Source organism: Epinephelus fuscoguttatus, linkage group LG19, assembly GCF_011397635.1.
Source record: "Epinephelus fuscoguttatus linkage group LG19, E.fuscoguttatus.final_Chr_v1".
Lineage (NCBI taxonomy): Eukaryota > Metazoa > Chordata > Actinopteri > Perciformes > Serranidae > Epinephelus > Epinephelus fuscoguttatus.
Genome location: NC_064770.1, coordinates 11,637,923 through 11,656,148, shown reverse-complemented (window position 1 = coordinate 11,656,148; position 18,226 = coordinate 11,637,923). Strand labels below are relative to the sequence as shown.

At 37.8% G+C, this 18,226-nt stretch overlaps 1 protein-coding gene across 1 annotated transcript; it reads right to left on the bottom strand.

The window, feature by feature from the left end:
- Positions 1 to 378: 378 nt before the first annotated feature.
- grap2a (GRB2 related adaptor protein 2a) lies at positions 379 to 17,585 on the bottom strand. Its single transcript, XM_049561975.1, has 8 exons — positions 17,292 to 17,585; positions 9,521 to 9,682; positions 9,334 to 9,425; positions 8,827 to 8,946; positions 6,582 to 6,771; positions 4,157 to 4,249; positions 2,660 to 2,776; positions 379 to 1,031 (listed from the first exon to the last, which is right to left on the bottom strand). The coding sequence occupies exons 2-8, from the start codon at positions 9,596 to 9,598 to the stop codon at positions 852 to 854; spliced, it is 870 nt and encodes a 289-aa protein (XP_049417932.1). The 5' UTR covers positions 9,599 to 9,682; positions 17,292 to 17,585; the 3' UTR covers positions 379 to 851.
- Positions 17,586 to 18,226: the final 641 nt, after the last annotated feature.

Below are 18,226 nucleotides of genomic sequence, written 5' to 3'. Positions count from 1 at the left end.
ATGTAACCGGTCATGGGGTACTTGGCTGACAAATCATGTCTGTGGCGGTACTAATTGAATCCAATAGAAGATCCAGTCCGTAAATTAGGGAACAGGCTCTGCTGAAGCTTTTATTTTGAAGGTTAACTTTAGTTCTGGTTTTATTTTGGTTGGCTGTGGACTTATAGAATATCCACAGAAATCCCTTAAAAATAAACTTCAGGGTTCCACAGAAACAATCAAAAACAATTAAAAAACCTTCTGTAGCTTTCAGGGAGTAAAAAATCGAATAAAGGAGGATGAACCCTGACAGGAAGGGTTCTAAAAAATTACTGACTTTTCTTTCTGAGTTTCTCAAGAAGGCCCTAATCATTCAGAGCACTGAATTTGCACATCAAATTGATGATAAGAAAAATATATTTTATTTCGAGGAAGTAACACATCTTTTTTTGTGAAATCAGCTGAGCTTTTCATACAAAACTGTTTGTGGCATGAACTTTGATGACACTTACAACACGAACAGAAACGGTTGGATAACAGTCGATTCATCAGCAGACTGGCCGACGAGCATTTTGTAAATAAATACCTGCTGTCAGACATGTCATGGTGAAAATGATCAAACACTCCTCGTGGCAGTTTAACATGTACCAGGCTTTAGGAAGTTCCTGTAGGTGTGTCTCTGCTCCTTTGTGTGATTATTATCTGAAAACATTGACTGACTCACGGTCCGTTGGGCACCGACGTCTTCGTGAACATGCGGTGCAGAGATTAGATGAGTCAGTGTTGATGTTCAAAAACACATAGTGAAGCACCTGCAGAGCAAGTCTGTGATTGTGTGCAGGAGTACTAAGTGCATCGCCTGGAGGGTTTTCTCACAGCTGTATTGTGTAGTTAGCCGGAAACAGCCCGCTTTTCCCCCGCAGCCTTCCTCTCCACCATGACGCGTCAGAGCGATCCAACACCTCGATGATGTCGCCGGCGATGAAACCGAGTTCGTCGTCTTCTTCTGCAGTGAAGTCGTACAGCGCCTTCACCTGCGGCATGGACGCCCTCTGTGGGACAGAAGAAAAATGATGAATACTTCAAGGACAGAAAAACGAATACAAAAGCTTTAGTGTTAAAGTTGAGTTCTGTGTTTTTTAGAAAGCCTTGTTAAGGTGTTTTATTCATTATTCATGATGATAAAAACATTTCAGGATATAGAAATTTGTGTCCTTAAATCACAAATACAATTTGTGTCCTTTATTTATTTAATATCTATAAGCAGATATCTAAAGGAGAAGAAAGACAGCATTTCTTTATCGATCCCCTCAAGGGGAAATTCACTCTGCTGTTATTTTCCGGATCTGTGTATGTATGCAAAATCTGTAGCAACACAACAACACTTTGGTTTCGGAAGCATTCTGGATCCATTTGTAGCCTGTCTGTAGTCAGAGTAGCATCAGCCAATCATGTCTGAGTGGCAGGTAGTCAGTCCGTGTGGACAGGTGGAACACATTGGCCAAAATGCAATCTAGCTGTAGTCTGACTTCGATTAAGCATCAAATAAGCTCTTCTTTTTGTTTTTTTAAAATCTGCATTCATGTGCAGACATGTGTTCATTGAGATTAGACGAAACGACTGGTGCATGAAAGAGGAAGTCTTGAAACAGATATGCAAAATATTGGCCATTGCCCCTGGAGGTTTATTATCGTCAGACCAATTTATATAAGTTTGCCTTTAAAATCCCCACCCCCTTAATTTCACTGTTTGTTTTCTCTTTTTATTTATATCTGTTCTTACTGTGTATGTGCACTCAGTTACACTGAAGGAACATTAATTTGTTCCTCTGTATACTGAGTGCTGTACATGAAGTGCATGTTCTAGCAACTTGGCAGCAACTATAAAGGGCTGCCAAAAGTTGAATATATCAGGACAAATGGAAAGACAGTGACAATGTAATAAATTAAGTAATGTCAAAGCACAAATGACTGAATTTAGTGAATAACATTTGTATTTTAAACTTCTAATTCGAGGGTTTAAAATGATCAAAAAATGGACTTCTGCTTAGGGCTGCAACTAACTATTATTTTAATTCTAGATTAATCTGTCGATTATTTTCTCTTCTAACTGATTAATTGTTTGGTCTATAAAATCTATAAAAGCCTGAGATGATGTCTTCTAATGTCTTGTTTTGTCAGCAACCCAAATATATTCAGATTACTGTCATAGATGAGGAAAGAAACCAGAAAATATTCACATTAAAGAAGCTGGAATCAGAAAATTTTGACTTTTCTTCTTGGAAAAACTACTCAAAATGATCAATCAGTTATCACATTAGTTGGCAATTAGTTTAATAGTTGACCACTAATAAATTAATTGTTGCGGCTCTACTGCTGTTGAAATGATGATAAGTTATCAGGCTGTATAATCAACGAATGTTAAAATCAATCCAAAACTCCAGGTTTAGTTTCAAATGAGAGATTTTGTTCCTTTTCTTTGTTTTATATTACTATGCATTGAATATCTCAGAGTTTAGGACTGCTGGAAAGTAATTTGATGATGTCACTTTGGCATGTGGGAAACATTCACAATATTAGAAAATATAATCATTAAAATAATCATTAGCCGTAGTCCTGCTTCAACAACTTCAGCCGAAATCCCAAAAGCGCATGTGGCCTGCAGAAGACAGCGGGCTGACCTGAGGGAGAGGCATGGTATCAGATGTGCGGCGGGGAGGATGAGAAGCTGTGATGGGGCTGCTTCTTCCTGTGTGACCGATAGTGTGAGCTCGCTCCTCCAGGCCCACTCTCTTAGCCTGGAAAAGACAGAAGGACTTTGAAATTCTGTTTAACTGACTGTTAACTACAATATACAAATACTGCCCCAAAATGTCCCCCAAATTCTGTCTCTTTACACTGTCCAATGGCAGACAGCGAGTCAGATGATTTAAAATAATAAAATGATTGATAATAAAATAATTGTCGAGTTACGTTAAAGCTATTAACGGTATCTTTTATTAAAAGAAAACTTTTTGTCATACATACACACAGAAATACATGAGACAGATAATCCACCGCACCTGAGTGAAAACAACCAATCAGAGTGGAGAAGTCTCTAATGCAGCTGTCGTTCATGTCAATCACGACTTAACAGCTGCAGTCAAACTAGGCAGCACTGATCAAATGTGAATCAGGATTCTGTGACTGCATGGCCTATTTCTCTCCTCAAATGTTTTCAGAAACGTATTTTAGTGTACTGTTTAGCTGTAAAATGAGAGTTTCTCATTTTACAGCTAAACAGTGCACTACACTAGATTCCACAGGCTGGAATCGAGCCTGTAGCCACTGCAGCAAGGCCATAGCCTTTGTCCATGGGGCGCCCACTCTACCAGGTGAGCTACTCAGAGCCCCCAAAAAGTTACTTTCATGATAGTTACCAACTGTAGCTTTAAGGTACAGTTAAGAGGAAAAGTGTGGCAGCTATCCAGCTACCCACATATATCATTTCCTGTAAAACCATATTAAACACTATTCAATCTGCCATAAATAATACTGGAAACATTGGATTGAGTGAAAGAGGTAATGTTGATTTACATTTGTAATTAACATTTTTCATTTAACTGTAGTTCAGACAGGTGACGTTGTGACCGATACAGTCATGTGATGCAGGGAGTATTCTTCAGTGTGAACACGTGCTGGTAATGGTGTTTAATTATTATTTTTGTTGGTCTATGCAGTACTGATTGAGTATATAGTACGAAGTATGTTAGGATATGATTTCAAACACAGCCATGACCATTTATCCTCACATTCACAACAATTAACCTGCATGTCTTTGTACTGTGGGAAGAAGCTAAATAAAACCCACACTGAGAACATGCAGACTAAATGTAGAAGGGCCCGAGTGAGAAACCCTGACCCCTCTTGCTGTGAGGCGACAGTACTAACCGCTGCACCACCATGCCACCCAAAATACAAATTATGATTTTAAAAATTATGTATTTTATGTATTGAGCCAGTTGCAGCACCCGGACACTATGTAAAGAGAAGGAGAGTGGGTAGAAAGCAAGTGAAGAGCTGAAATAGTTAAAGGTAGTGAACACACAGGCAACAAGCTAAAATAATGAGATAGATCGTCACACTGAGGAGGAAACATCAGACTGATATAAAGGCTGAGATGGAGGTAAAGACTATACCAGCTGGTTGGCAGGCTGGTCTGAAGCTCTGCGCGGTGAAGCAACAATGGGTGCAGCTGTGCTACGTTGTTCAGGCAAACTTCCCCTCTTCACCTAAAGGAAGGAAACACACAGTAGAGACCAGCACGCAGTGACTCCAGGAACTACAGCAGGCAGTTCTTTTTATATGTTCATATCAAATGTTTTTCATCTGATGTCTGACGCCATCTGGACCACAAGGAAGTTAACAAAAACCTTAAAAACATTCATGTAAACATGCAGGTTATAATATATTTTCTAACTTTCCACATGAAAGCAAACATGCACAATATACAGTATTTACCAGCATGTAAGTATTTCTTTACCTTCCCTACAAATAGACTGAAATGGAGAAAACTGGTTTGGAAATTTGACAAGAATACAAATTAAAGTTACAAAAAGTAAAATATGACATTTTAGAGAATAATTGATCAGTCAAAAAGAAATTAAAAATACATAATCAATTATTTCATATAAAAGAAAATACTTGAAAGAATCAAACAAAGCTATATTGCACAGTATTGATTATTTCCAAATTCTGATTCCTTCTCAGCTCACTTTAATTCATTCTCATTCAGACATTAAGGTTTACATCTTTCTCCTTCTGTCGTCTTTGGTTTCATTTCCTATTCCAGCACTTCTCCTTCACGTGATGATTCGAGGAAATGCACTCAGTCACTGCCTCTGATTTTTACATTTCATACAAATGTTAAATATACTGATTTGCTTAAATTCAAATTGTTTTAAACAGATACGCAGTCAGAGATGACAATCAAACTACAAACTGTATGCACAACAGAGGGGTTTAACTTTTAATGAATTGTCCCTCTCTTTATGTTTGATTCTCTCATTTCAACAATAAAAATACTTCTATTATAGGTCATGTTTTGACACTTGAAATGTGGTTGATCTGATATCTGCAAGTGCCACAGAAACAAGTACATTCTAGCAGATAGTGTATAAAACCCCATCTATCTGACTTCTGTCAGTTAGATTTTCTGTTATAAAAACAACATAAACATGCCACACTTAAATCTAGTTATACAAAAAAGTAGAAAAAAATAAACAAAATACGGATCAAGACAGTACGAGACATCAACAAAATATAAAATTAAACTAGACATAGCATGTAAATCCACTAAGGTGTTCTGCACGAAGCTGAAGATGATATAAACACTTCAAGTTATTTCCATAGTGGCTCTGAATCATGATAACAGTCTGCTGCTCCTCTGACATGTAGCCTAACACACTAACTGTAAGCTGTGACATGTATTAGTTATTGTACACGATATTACATTCTAAAATATCAGATAGATTCACTCTCGAGGGGTGAGAACCAGACGGGCATGAGTGACATTTGACAAACTGTACAGGACAGCCAAAACAAAAAATGACCCTCATTTTTCCTGACTTTGTTCACTGACTTATTCTTCAATATCAAAACAGCATTAACAAGTGAGTAAGTGTACTTACACCTTTTTTGGCTCCAAATAGTTCAGTGTGTTCAGAGTTACGACTTTGGGTTTTTGATTAGTAACTCTGGATTGGTTTAAAATTCACAAGTATCCTTCAGGCAGTAGAAAGAGCTCATCGGGAGCTTTCATTTGATATACTGTACATAACTCATTTTTTGGTCAACAAGTTGTAAACACAAAATCCAGGTCTTAAAGAACAATATCTATATGAATTGAACTGAATTGAACTGAATCGAATTAAATTAAATATAAAGTTTTAACTACATCTATTGGTCTATGGTATTTAGGCATTTTAAATCATGCCCTGCTCCTAAATATTTGTCCCTAGTAGCAATATTTAACCATTTTAATCATTTAATTTGTTCTATACCCTTTTTTATAGTATTTAAAAATTTACATTTAGAAACAATTAGTCCATCACTATTTATAAGCAAAAAATTGTTTGAGTCATTTTGTTTTAAGCAATACTGTTAAAAATAGTTGATATTTTCTGGTGTTCTTTGTCTTCTGTGATAATAAACTGTTGATTGGACACAACAAGATATTTTAAGATGTCAGTTTGGATGTTGGGTAATTGTTCAAGAGTGTTTTTTGCTCTCTTTTATGACATTTTATTGACCAAAATGTTTAATTAATCAAGGGAATACCTGGCTGATTAGTTCATTGCAGCCTGAGATGCATCATCTTATTTTATAGAATCTGTAAGCTTGTTGATACTTGGGGTATGTAGACTGTGGTAGTATAGAAATCTGTTTCAGTTGTCTATATCTGAACCACATGTTTAACAAGACAAGAAACCCACCAAAGTAGGTCACTGTAGTGTGACCTCTTTGCAGCATTAAGAAGTGTGGTTTCAGCAGGTTAACTGAACTATTTAAGGCAAAGGGCAAATCCAAACCTGAGCACCTGTGCTGAACAGAAATGTCTCTTACCGACTGGGCCATGGACGGGCTCTTACTGTCCAAGCTGCCGTCGTTGAGGTAGATCTCCCTGGTTTTAGAGATGGAGGTGGCCTTGTAGTAATCCACCAGCTTGTTTAGGGAGGTGAACTTCTCAGACCACAGGAAGTAGTTGCCTTTGTTGTCTCTCATCACTTTGAAGTGTTGAACGTCGCTCTCGTGTCTGAGGGAAGATGAAGCGTGTGGTTATTAAAAGTTTTTATTAGCTGAGCCTGAAGCACTGACTGAACAGTTGAGTCGCGCTCCATCATTCCAGAGGCTGTTTCCTCAGCTGGATTGTCCTCTGCTGGTCAGCGTGAGAAACTACAACAACAAAATTTATTGTAAAGGAATGGAGCTCATCCTGGTGGTCATAACGGCGTCCTCGGCACATAAACAACAACTAAGAGTAAAGAGTGGAGTTCAAGAAAGCTGCCCAGTGTGCAGTTTGAAGCTTTTCATGGCAGATACTCTGACATAAACTAACCAAACTCTGCCATGTTTACTGTTGCGCTGCTCCTGCAGCTGTCTCCAGGTTGTAAATATGTGAAGTCTTTGCAGAGTTTGCAGCACGTTAGAGGAGCTCAGGGGGCGAGATGATGAGTCAGAGTTTACCTCGGGCATAGAGGGGAAAATTTGGTTTACTGTTTGTGACGGTTAAAACCAGACTCAATCAAGAGACATTTTAACAGACATCAATCACACTTTTAAGTGTTACCACCAAAAAACAACCTGATTAGTAATAACGATCTAAATAAGATATCATTTCAATATGTGGGCTTGTTGTTAAACTGTAATGTAACGGTTAAACAACCCAAAGTCATATCTGTTATGTCGAGAGTGTTTGTAACTGAATTTTGTGTTTAGACGTCAGCTTTTTTCTATCAGCTCTCACAGCATCTGATTAGCACAATGCCACCGTGTGGCTAACAGGTAGCAGCTATTTGCACTGGACTAGTATTACCTGGGGGAATCATTTGATTTAGAAATTAACCCCCCAAACACACCATCTGTGTTACCAGGGACACATTCGCATTGGGATAAGCAAAGTCTGTATTTACTGACATTATCCCCAGATATGATGTATACAGTCATTTGTAACTCTATGGAACACACACACACACACACACAAAAACACAGCACCACTAGCGGTGATGTTCTGTGTTAACCTCTTATTTTTTTAATGAAGCTCTTGCGAAAGTTCAGTCAGGAAGGCTATATGTTTGTAATTTAATTCTGATACCATCTGTCATTCACTCCTTGAGTACATGCTCACTCGTTATTTCTTGCTGTCATTGACTCGGGATATCAACTGAGATATCAGCCCATCTATCATCTGATAACGTTTAACCAGTAGCACAGCACCACATCCCCACTGTTAGCCTATCATCTCACTGCTGTCTTTTCTGCCTTTTTATGCTGCATTTGTGTGCACCCTCCACCTCCCCATCCCTGCCTAGTCTTCGCAGATTCGACAGCTTCATCGGCTGATGAGGTCAGCAGAGTCACTAGCTGTTACCACCACCAGTGCCTGGACTCCGTGGGGGAATTTATCTTGCTGCTGCTCAGGGCAAACACCCCTCGAAAATCAAAATCTCCCTGTAGAGTCTAAATGCCAAAGACTTTCTGTCAAATCCTAATCATCACATATCATCTGTTAATCTTTACCCCTGTTAAAACAGCTTGCTTTGTCTGCATATAGGTCTCCATGCTGTATGGCGAGATGCCCCTAAAATGCTGTCAAACCTCCATAAATGTCGACCGTGAAAGAGGTAGAAAAGCAGTGCGGAGAAAACCAAAGAACTTAAATATGACTCCAAAATCACCAAGATGCTGATTTGCAATAATATTTCCACATGACCTTTGTGTTTGAAGAAATGTGGTGGGTAATTTGCAGTGGAATTTTGCTTTACAAATTACAGACGTGGGTAGATTTGCACAGGACGAAGATCGCAGACAACCTCTGCAGTATTTATTAATTACAAGAGGTGACCAGGTAATACTAGTCCCGTGTTTCCCAAATCATCTTTCTGGCTGATGAGTTGGAGTAGCCCAGTCAAAGACAAGGAAATTTGTTTTGTCACAGAAACCTACATTTGGAGACGAAGCTAACATATCAAACAAATCCACTTTTATGTGGACCTGACCATTACATTTTACTGTTGAATTTGGTCGCAGTTACAGTTGAAACAAACACTTCCAAGTTTGTGAGACTTTCAAGACACAGATCCTCACTCACTTCACAGAGATGGAGAAGTCTCCCGGGGAGCTCTGACATCCTCGGATCACAAAGACTCCCACATCTTTTTGCCTGAGGATTTCCTCTGCAGCGCTGCGACTGGCATTCTCCTGAAACCACCTAAACACACGCACACATGCACAGAGGATATACTGCTGCTGCTTATCTGATGTAAATCACACACACATACACACACCTGCAGCTAGCGTCACATAACCTGCTGCTCTCTTCTGAAAGGCAACTTATGAGTTTATTATCAAGAGTCACAATTAGTCTAAGTGATACTGAATCAAATTTACACAGGCACAGTTTTTTCTTATTTTGATGATGTGTTTTATCTGCAGTCCTGTTGCAAAATACGCAACTGTTGTCCCTGTGATATTGGGATCTTTAAGTGGTTTGCATAAGTGTACTTGTGCCTTTAAACAAACTGGATGCCATCCCAAATTAGGTAACAGACTCCCTTCCAGTTTGACTGCTTGTTAAAGAGGATTTCATGTCTCTAACCTCGGAGTCTGCATCTCGATGTAGTTTTGTGGTACGAATCCTTCCTGTCCATTCATCTCTGCTTTATACCACTCGTCCTGCGGGCTTAAGATCTGATCAGCAAAAGTAAAAAAAAAAAAACAAGATGTCACGCAACGATAATGAAACATTTTGAAGCCACACCAAGAAAATCTCATGCTCTACTGACCTTAAGTATATCGCCCTTTCTGAAGCTGAGCTCGTCGTCTGCTGTTGCAGTAAAATCATACTTTCCTTTAGCTTCCATCAGGTCCAGCTGAAGTGTCCAAAAAGGCTTAGCAATGGAAGAAAAGGTGCAAAGGGACGATCAGAGAGTCCAGGACAAGTGTTTCTATGCAGGGAGAAAGAATTTGTCAGTTCTCAGCTTCTCTGAAATCTGCAGTTTGTCAAGGGAAAAAAGTTATGATTGAAAGACGGTGCTTCAAATTGCATATTAGACAAAAATCTGATCTCTGACAGCAGAGACACTTCTCTCTCTCCGAGAATCACTCTGCAGATGAGATAGCAGAGTGATTCTTAACAGCTGTGGTTTGAAGAGTGTCACCACATCAATTTTGGGAATTCATAAGACGATTTTAAAACTGTTAAAAGCATACTTTTCAGATCAAAATAATTATATTTCTAACCTTTTGATAAATGTCTTTGATTCTGAGAACAATGAATGAAATGGCCAGTTTTAGGAACATTAAAAAACAATTTGCCTTAAAAGTTGTGTCTTAGCAAAACAAACATTTATCTCCAAACTTTCATGCTTGATTAGTAATTCCAACTCTTTATTTATGTTTCATACAGATAAGGAGTACTTCAACATTTTTGGGAAAATACACTTGCTCAGTCTCATGATGAGAGTTAGATAAAAAAAATTAAGATCATGCCCGTGCGGTAAAATGAAGCTACAGCCGGCAGCTGCTAAACTTTGCTCGGCACTAAGGCTGGAAACAGGGAAACAGCCAGTCAGGCTTTGTCCCTATCTGAGCACCTCTAAAACTCGAAAATATTTTTTTATCTCTTTTGTTTAATTCATACAAAAAAAAAAAAAGTAAAATGACACACTGCAGCTCAATATGGGCTTATGTACCGTCACATTACATATCTAATCTCTGAAAGAAAGCATTTCTCAAAATGTTAAATATCATTTTAAGACTGTAAGACTGTAGAAATAAATAGTCAAACAGTGGCACATCAGGTACACATTAAATCAGGTTAAAATACTAACCCTTGTATTCCCATACATGTAAAACAAAAAGCTACTAGTCATAATAAAGACAATCTCAAAATGAACTTATTTTTCATTTCAGTGACCTTATTAACACCCTACACATTGAAAAGTATTACAGCTGTAACTCTCATCTTTGCCACAATCTAGATTTGCGCATTTCATGAAGGTAGCAAAACAACCACAAATTGTTGTTTAATTAATTCAGTTCAATTCAATTGTATTCCTAAAGCCCAATATCACAAATTACAGATTTCCTTTAAAGGGCTTTAAAACTACAACATCCCTCTGTCCTTAGATCTTCACAGCAGTTTGGGAAAACTCCCCCAAAAAATGTTTATGTTTTATGTTATATGGGTTATGCATGACAATTATATTATTTTTCTTTGCCATAAGGTCATTCACAGACAAAGAAATGTTCAGTACGTTATTTTGCATTATGCCATCTGTTTAGGGTCAATGCTTTATTTGACCTCTTATAGACAAATTGTTATAAAACTCAAATTGCAGATATCGTCATACCAAGGGTGTAGGTTTTTGCATCGACATTTGAGTGGGACTCAAAGGAAATGAGCATCAAACACTTACTTTCCTGCATTCTGGTAATTTTTAATGCATGAGTTCATGCCTTTTCTGCATCAATGCACGGTGTAAATGTCTTTAATTTTGTCAAAATAACAGACAAATGTGCATACTTTAAATATTAAAGGGGTCTCCCCTTTGTCCCCCCCAAAATCTACACCGACAGGACTCTTTAAGTAGGAGAGGTTATTTTCATGATTCAGAGTTGATTTAAAACATCTCTTCTGCAAAAGTCTTAATTCATGAGACCTCTGTGTTTTAGGAGGATATAATGGAAAGGAAGAGGATGTTGACTGAATATAAACATTAAAGACAAACAAAAACAGCACCTGTTATTCCACTCAACCATTTCATACTTCAGTTTCTGGTAATGACACACTGTGTGGTCATGTGTGACGCAGTTATCAAGTTGTGTGCTCTCTGCATGAATGAGGACATGGAAATGACATGTGGAGAGTAAAGGAACTGGAAAAATTCATTTGTAATCTATTTTTGAATTAGGAAGAGTCACAGACGCCACTTCTTCATTTGATAACTGTTTACCTACATATACACAAACAGGACAGGAATGCAGAGGTCAGCATGTCACCAGTGAAAATGTAACGCTCCAATTAAAAGAGTTAAACCTGAGAGACACGGATCAACAGTCAAATTAAAACTAGGATCTGTGTGTGTGTGTTAGGATCTGAATCCCATGACTGCAGTTGCTGTACCTTGGGTGTAACTTTTGGTTATTTTCCCACAGACGTGAATAAAACCTTCACTCTGTTTGTGGTTACGGAGTGAAGGATGTGGTGAGTATTCATGAAAAAAGTGAACTTCACTTCGCTTCTGCACCTGTAGAGCGCTTTGCAAGTTTACAACTTTGTTCTTTGAACCCTGAAGTAGATATGCTGCTGTGAAATACCCACTGAACTCCCTTTCCTCATGGGGAGAACAAGGTGCAATATACGACATTCAGAGTCTGGGGTTGCTGTACAGGGCTCTCACCTCTGATGTCACAAGCAAACATGGAGGTGCTGAGCCGAAATGGCAGCAGCTGGCAGAGCTAGCCGCACTAACAGTGCCAACAATGCTAATAGTGTTAATAATGGCAATAGGGCTGACAGAGCTACCGTGGGTCAGAGTCCTCCATCGAGTCGGGTAACCGTGGGTGACCAGTGGGTGACCCACAAAAAAAGGTCATTCACATGTGGTTTTTTGTCTTAATTTAATATCCTGATGACTAAATGTTTATCTGTGCAGGTGGCAGGTGGGTGCAATATTGCACATCGTGGTTCTGGCTCAGGAGCAGGTCTTAATAATCAGACCTGTGCAGGACTCTGCTGTAGGTCAGGACGGCATTATCAGCCGTATGAGTGCAGTGCAAAATGGCGGCGAGTAGGAAGGGACTCACATACACTAACATACACGCACAGCTGGACCCGCTACCAAAACAAAGAACAGAGAAGCTCAGATTACAACACACAGAGTGCAATTACAGGGACATGAATAATCTGTTAATGACTGGGCTTTTTGGAATATGTCGTCTATGTGTTTGAGCATGTAAACGCTATATTCGGTTTATGAGAAACCCCAATATGCTTGCTGGAGTACTTGGAAAGAAACAGGGAATATGAATAACCTGATTTCTCTGCACAAATGTCAACACCATATTCCAAATATGACCATAACTGGGATAAGCCTCATAACTGAGTTATTCATGTCCATGTAATCTCACTCACAGAGAGACAGCAGGATTCATTCTCTGCTCATGATGCCATTACTCCAATATATCTTTACATGGCAAATAGATGGTTGTTGCTATATTAATGCTCCAAATGCCACTACAGGACCTTTGATAAAAAAGATTCATGATCTTGTAATCTACACATACACAGCACTTAAAGTAAAATTTAATTTGTGAATGTACTTTTATCTTTTTGAGATATATGAGATATGAAGACAGACCTCTTAAACATATCTCAAATTAACTGAGGGTTTAAACCTTTAAACTTTATTTTAAACCACTTTCCAAACCAGCCAGTACTTTGCACTTCTCAGAGGGGTATATGAAAAGATTGTGGAGTAGCTCCAGCAAATTAAAAAAACAGAAATTACAATTTAAAGAGGAGAAGAGAAGAAACAAAGGTGATTTTATACTTTTCCCCCTGACTTTCTTTTTCCTCATAAATATACCACTTTAATCTCAGAGAACATCCTAGCCATTTTTTGTGTGTGTAAATTTATGATTCAAGGCTTTTGACTTCAATTTACAACTTTAATGTCAGAAATTTTGAGTTTTTTCTTGAAATATTACCCCCTCCCCCCAGCCTGATGCCCTATTCTTTAACCTACAATGACCATGATAAATACATCATCGTAAGAAGAAGTCTAGCTATCTAAAAAACAAATTGCCAAATTGCTATTCACCAAGTAATGGTTTAAGTGGTTATATTTGACTGAAAGTAATTAATGAAACAAATTAAGGAATATGACAAGTGTTATCAGTGAAGGGGTAGTTGAATTTGTCTGACAGGGTTGTGTGGGTTCATCAGGTTAATAAATGTTGGAAAGCACTGAACTAAAACATATTTAGAGCAAGCTAAGAAGCTGATTAAGCCACATTTCTGGATGTTTTTGGTTGATTAAGCAAGTAACAATTGCTACAACGTTCTGGCACCTCAATCTTAAACTGATTAACAAACCAAACCTCACATTTGTGCCTTATGGTGTTCAAGCATTCTAAAAAATGAGTACAAGTATTTTTTTGGTTCTTTAAAAGTCTATTAACCATCAAGTATTGTGTCATTTCCTCCTCATTGCCACATATTTAACCTCAATAACCTCAATATGAAAAGTTTGAGGTGTTCAAAATATACTTTGTTCCGTGTTCACTTTAATAACTCATTCCCGTCTCAGCTGCTGACTATGTGTTTAAATGCAGAAATAAATAAAGGGGAAATCAAGTACAATTTTAGTACACCAAGCAGTTCCTGCATGACTGTGGGGACTTTTTTGTCAATCTTATCAGTAATGTCTAAGTCACGCCTTTCCCGCTTCAGTCAACATTTAATCATTGATATTACAAACAGCTTCCACGTGATAAGAGCAGCCAGAGAACTCTTAAGAGTAGTCGGGTATAAGCTAGAACAGGACGCCATGGTGGATTCACTGACAGGAAATAGCCAAATTGTTTTGCCATGAGTCCACTTCACTAACATTTTTCAAAGGTTTGTGTTTGTGCTGGAAGTGCAAAAGGGAAGTGGGAGTGTATATTAATGAAACCAGTCTGGATCAAAGTAATGGAAGTCCTGGGTGGTTCAGTCATCTCTTTAACTCTTAGCTTTGCCTTTTATGTATCAGGGGTCAGATCTCAAACTCCTGTGTTGAGATGAAAGTCTGACAGTAGTCTTCAAATGCCTTTTTAGTCTGACCATCAGTCCAAGACCCAAAGATTTTCAATTTATTATCATAGAAGACCAAGAAAAGCAGCAAATTTTCACGTTTGAGAGGCTAGAACTGGAACGCTTTGGGCATTTTTGTGTTTAAAAACTTGATTTAAATTATGAATTGATGATGAAAATGGTTGTTGTTGATCGTTTTGTTTTGTTTTTTTGTCAAGGGCTGCCACTAACAATTATTTTCATTACTGATGAAGCAGCTGATTATTTTCTCAGTCAATCATTTTGTCGATGAAATGCCAAAAATGCCCTTTAGAATTTTTCCAGTCCAAGCTGAAGTCCTCAAATGTCACATTTTGCCTGACCATGAAGACAGTCAGTGTGCTGTCATAGACGACAAAGAAAACCACAAAGTATGTATATCTGAAAAACTGAAACCAGTGAACGTTTTGATTGTGGCTTTATGCCCCAGCCAGGACAAAGAGGATAAGTAAGCAAGTAAGTGAATATTTTGTCAATTTTGCTTAAAAATAATAATTTAAACACACTGATGATAACTTGTTGCCAACTGATGTGAGGATGTAAAAAAGCTGTTCAGTTTATTTTAAAGATTAAATCAATTTTTTAAATCTTGTATTCATTTTTTATTTTTATTCTACAGTCTGAGGTGATATAGAGCAAGTTCACAGCAGCATTTCTTAAATGGTAATAACAACCATCTGCAATTAATAGTTTCACTTGTAAGAAGTGTTGCTTTTAGTGTTGCATTTTGCATTTTAGGTTTCACTACAGGGAGGCTCCTTTCTCAATTTGCGCCTGCATCAAATAGTGCACAGTGTGTGAGCAAGCTACAGATGCAAGAGTTACTCTGAATCAGAGAAGAAGAGAAGCTGTTTTATATTGTTCTTCTGTTATAATCACACTGTTCTCCATCTTTAAAAACTGTTACTTTTTACCAGCAGTGGAGGAAATATTCAGATCCTTCACTTACATAAAGGTAACAATACTAATAATATCAAAAAAGACTCCACTGCAAAGTCCAGCCAAGAATGTCACTTCTGAGTATCGTCAGCAAAATGTATTTAAAGTACCAAGAGTAAAATGGCCCCTGTGAGTGTCACACTGTACATATTATATAATTTGTTTTTTGTATTAACTACTTTACACTTCATGCATCATATTTTCTAAGATCATCAAGTGTTTTTAGTGTGAAATCGGAGTCTGAGACACATCTAGACACGGCTTTACGTGGGGCTGCAACTAATGATTATTTTTACTATGGATTTATCTGCTGATTGTTTTTCCCATTATTTGATTAATCTTATAGTTTGAGTTGGGCGATATACTATATGAATATCCTGATGTGAGACTAGATATAGTATTGCATTTTGGATATTGTTAATCTAATAAGTGTTGTCTTTAGCTGGTTTTAAAGGCTACATCACAGTAAAGTGATGTAAATTTCTTAATTTACCAGACTGTTCTCGCTGCTCTATTATTTTCCTTTACCTACTTAGTCGCTATATTCACATTACTGATGATTATTTATCAAAAATCTCATTGTGTAAATAGTTTGTGAAAGCACCAATAGGCAACCCTGCGATACTGTTGCAATATTGAAATAAAAGTATTTGGTAAAAAACATATTGTGATATTTGATTTTCTTCACCCAGGCCTACATCTAGTCTATGATATATCAAAGAAATAGTGAAAAAATGCCCATCACCATTTCTCAGGGTCCGAGGTCACATCTTCATATGACTTGTTTTGTCTAACCAAAAGGCCAAAACCTTAAGATGTCCATTTCACGGTGATACATGACAAAGAAAGCAGTGAAATCAAACATCTCAGAAGCTAAAACTGGAGAATAGCTGCTATGGTTGCTAATTATTTTTCTATCAATCAACTATTCAATTTAGGTCTCCTTTTATGTGTGTCAAAAATACATACCCATCAGCTGTGGGCAATTTTAACAGGATTTTTTAACATCTTTCAGACATGTTAATTATAAAATGGATAGTTGAGAAAATAATCACTAGATAGTTGCAGCAGTGAGTTCTCCCCAACCACAGAGTGCAGAAGGGTGTGAACCATGTTTGCAGAGGAGGGTGTCTTGTCATGAGGGAGCAACCAGGGCATTGACCTCTAACCTTGGTGTCAGACATTCAGAGTGCCACTGAGTGACACAAAAGTCAAACATGTCATTTTTCATGAATGTGTTTATGAACGATTTGAATCAATTATTACCTCCTTTAAGTTTCTCACTAACACCAAACATTAGCTGTTAAAACCACTTCCCCAAAGTCAGGGGAGTAAAACCATTCAGTGGAGGAACAGAGAAGCCATATCAAGCAGCAGGATTCAGTAAATAAACACATAAACAACAAAGAAATTAAATCAGACATAAAGATTTTAAGCTGTGTTTACCTATTCTAGTATAACTTGCGTGCAGCCTGCTGTGGGCGCATCTACAGGTTATAAAAAGCTCTGTCATCAAGTTGAGTGTGGTGTTGGCTGTTAGAGATGCAGATGAGATGAGATTTATACAAGGGCTCCATTCACTTTAAAAAAGACATATACTGTAGAAATGACAGTGAAGATGTTTCATTTTCACGTGGATGGACGAAAGAGAAGTGAGAAAGAGAAAGAGAATGAGGAAGAGAGCTGAGCTGTTGGCAAATTCATTATTTCTACGAGGAAGTATGGTGTTTGATTTTCTATAAAGTTGTCTGACATGTACTGAACACCGATCTTCTTACCTTCCCTCCTGTGCGGGGACCAACTTGCAGGGAGTTTATTCTAAGGCTGGCCTCTTCTCCCTCCGCAGTGTGAGCACAGCAGCATATTTATAGGATCAACAAAATGTTTGCATGAACAAATAAAAGTCCTGGTTTGGATGAAAGATGTTTTCTTGCTGTGGTGACTGGATCAAGTCGAGTAAAGACGGATGACCTGTCAGCTCTGTGTGTCTCTGCTGTGTGCGGTCGCCTCCTGCTTTGATGCTGCTGCGTGACGAGAACCGCCTCTGTTAGAATCGCCGGCCACGGTGCGTGTTGGGTAAGTGTCACTTCCGCCCTCAATTTCAAAATAAAACTCCACTTGTTGCAAGCAAGTTTCCAAGTCTGATGAAAGTACAGTCAGATATGATTCACACCACTCTCATGTCTGTTTAAGTATGACTTTATGATGATGATTTTATACCTAATTTTTAGAATTATGATTTTTATCTAGTTTTTTATGAAGTTATTATTGGATATTACCAAATTGTTTGACTTTATGACCTTTTTAACTGTGTCTTGTAAAATGTCCTCGAGTGCTTTCAAGGACGCCTATGAATAAAATGCATCACTATTACTATTGTTACTATTACTATTATTATTATTATTATTATTATTATTATTATTATTATTATTTACAATGAAAAGCCACTGAGTTTAACTTAGCTTAGCATAATGACTGGGAACAGGGGGATAGCCAAGCAGCAAGGAGGCCAACCATGAAAACGGCCTGGTCCAACAAAAAATGGATAATTATTAGACTTCATTATTGGTTTAAGTAAAACAGATGTGTTCATAAGTGAGTAAGAATTTTTTTTTATCAAAATTAATTGCATGTCTTTTTAAAGGTCAGGTGTGTATGATTAAAGGGCATCTATTGGCAGAAATGGTTTATAATAGAGTACTCATCTGTTTTC

Coding starts and splice junctions, on each gene's coding strand:
- grap2a (XM_049561975.1), bottom strand. CDS start 9,598: ATGGAAGCTAAAGGAAAGTATGATTTTACTGCAACAGCAGACGACGAG. Junction 9,426..9,520: donor GAAAGGGCGATATACTTAAG/GTCAGTAGAGCA, acceptor TTTGCTGATCAG/ATCTTAAGCCCGCAGGACGA. Junction 6,772..8,826: donor GACTTCTCCATCTCTGTGAA/GTGAGTGAGGAT, acceptor ATCTTCCCTCAG/ACACGAGAGCGACGTTCAAC.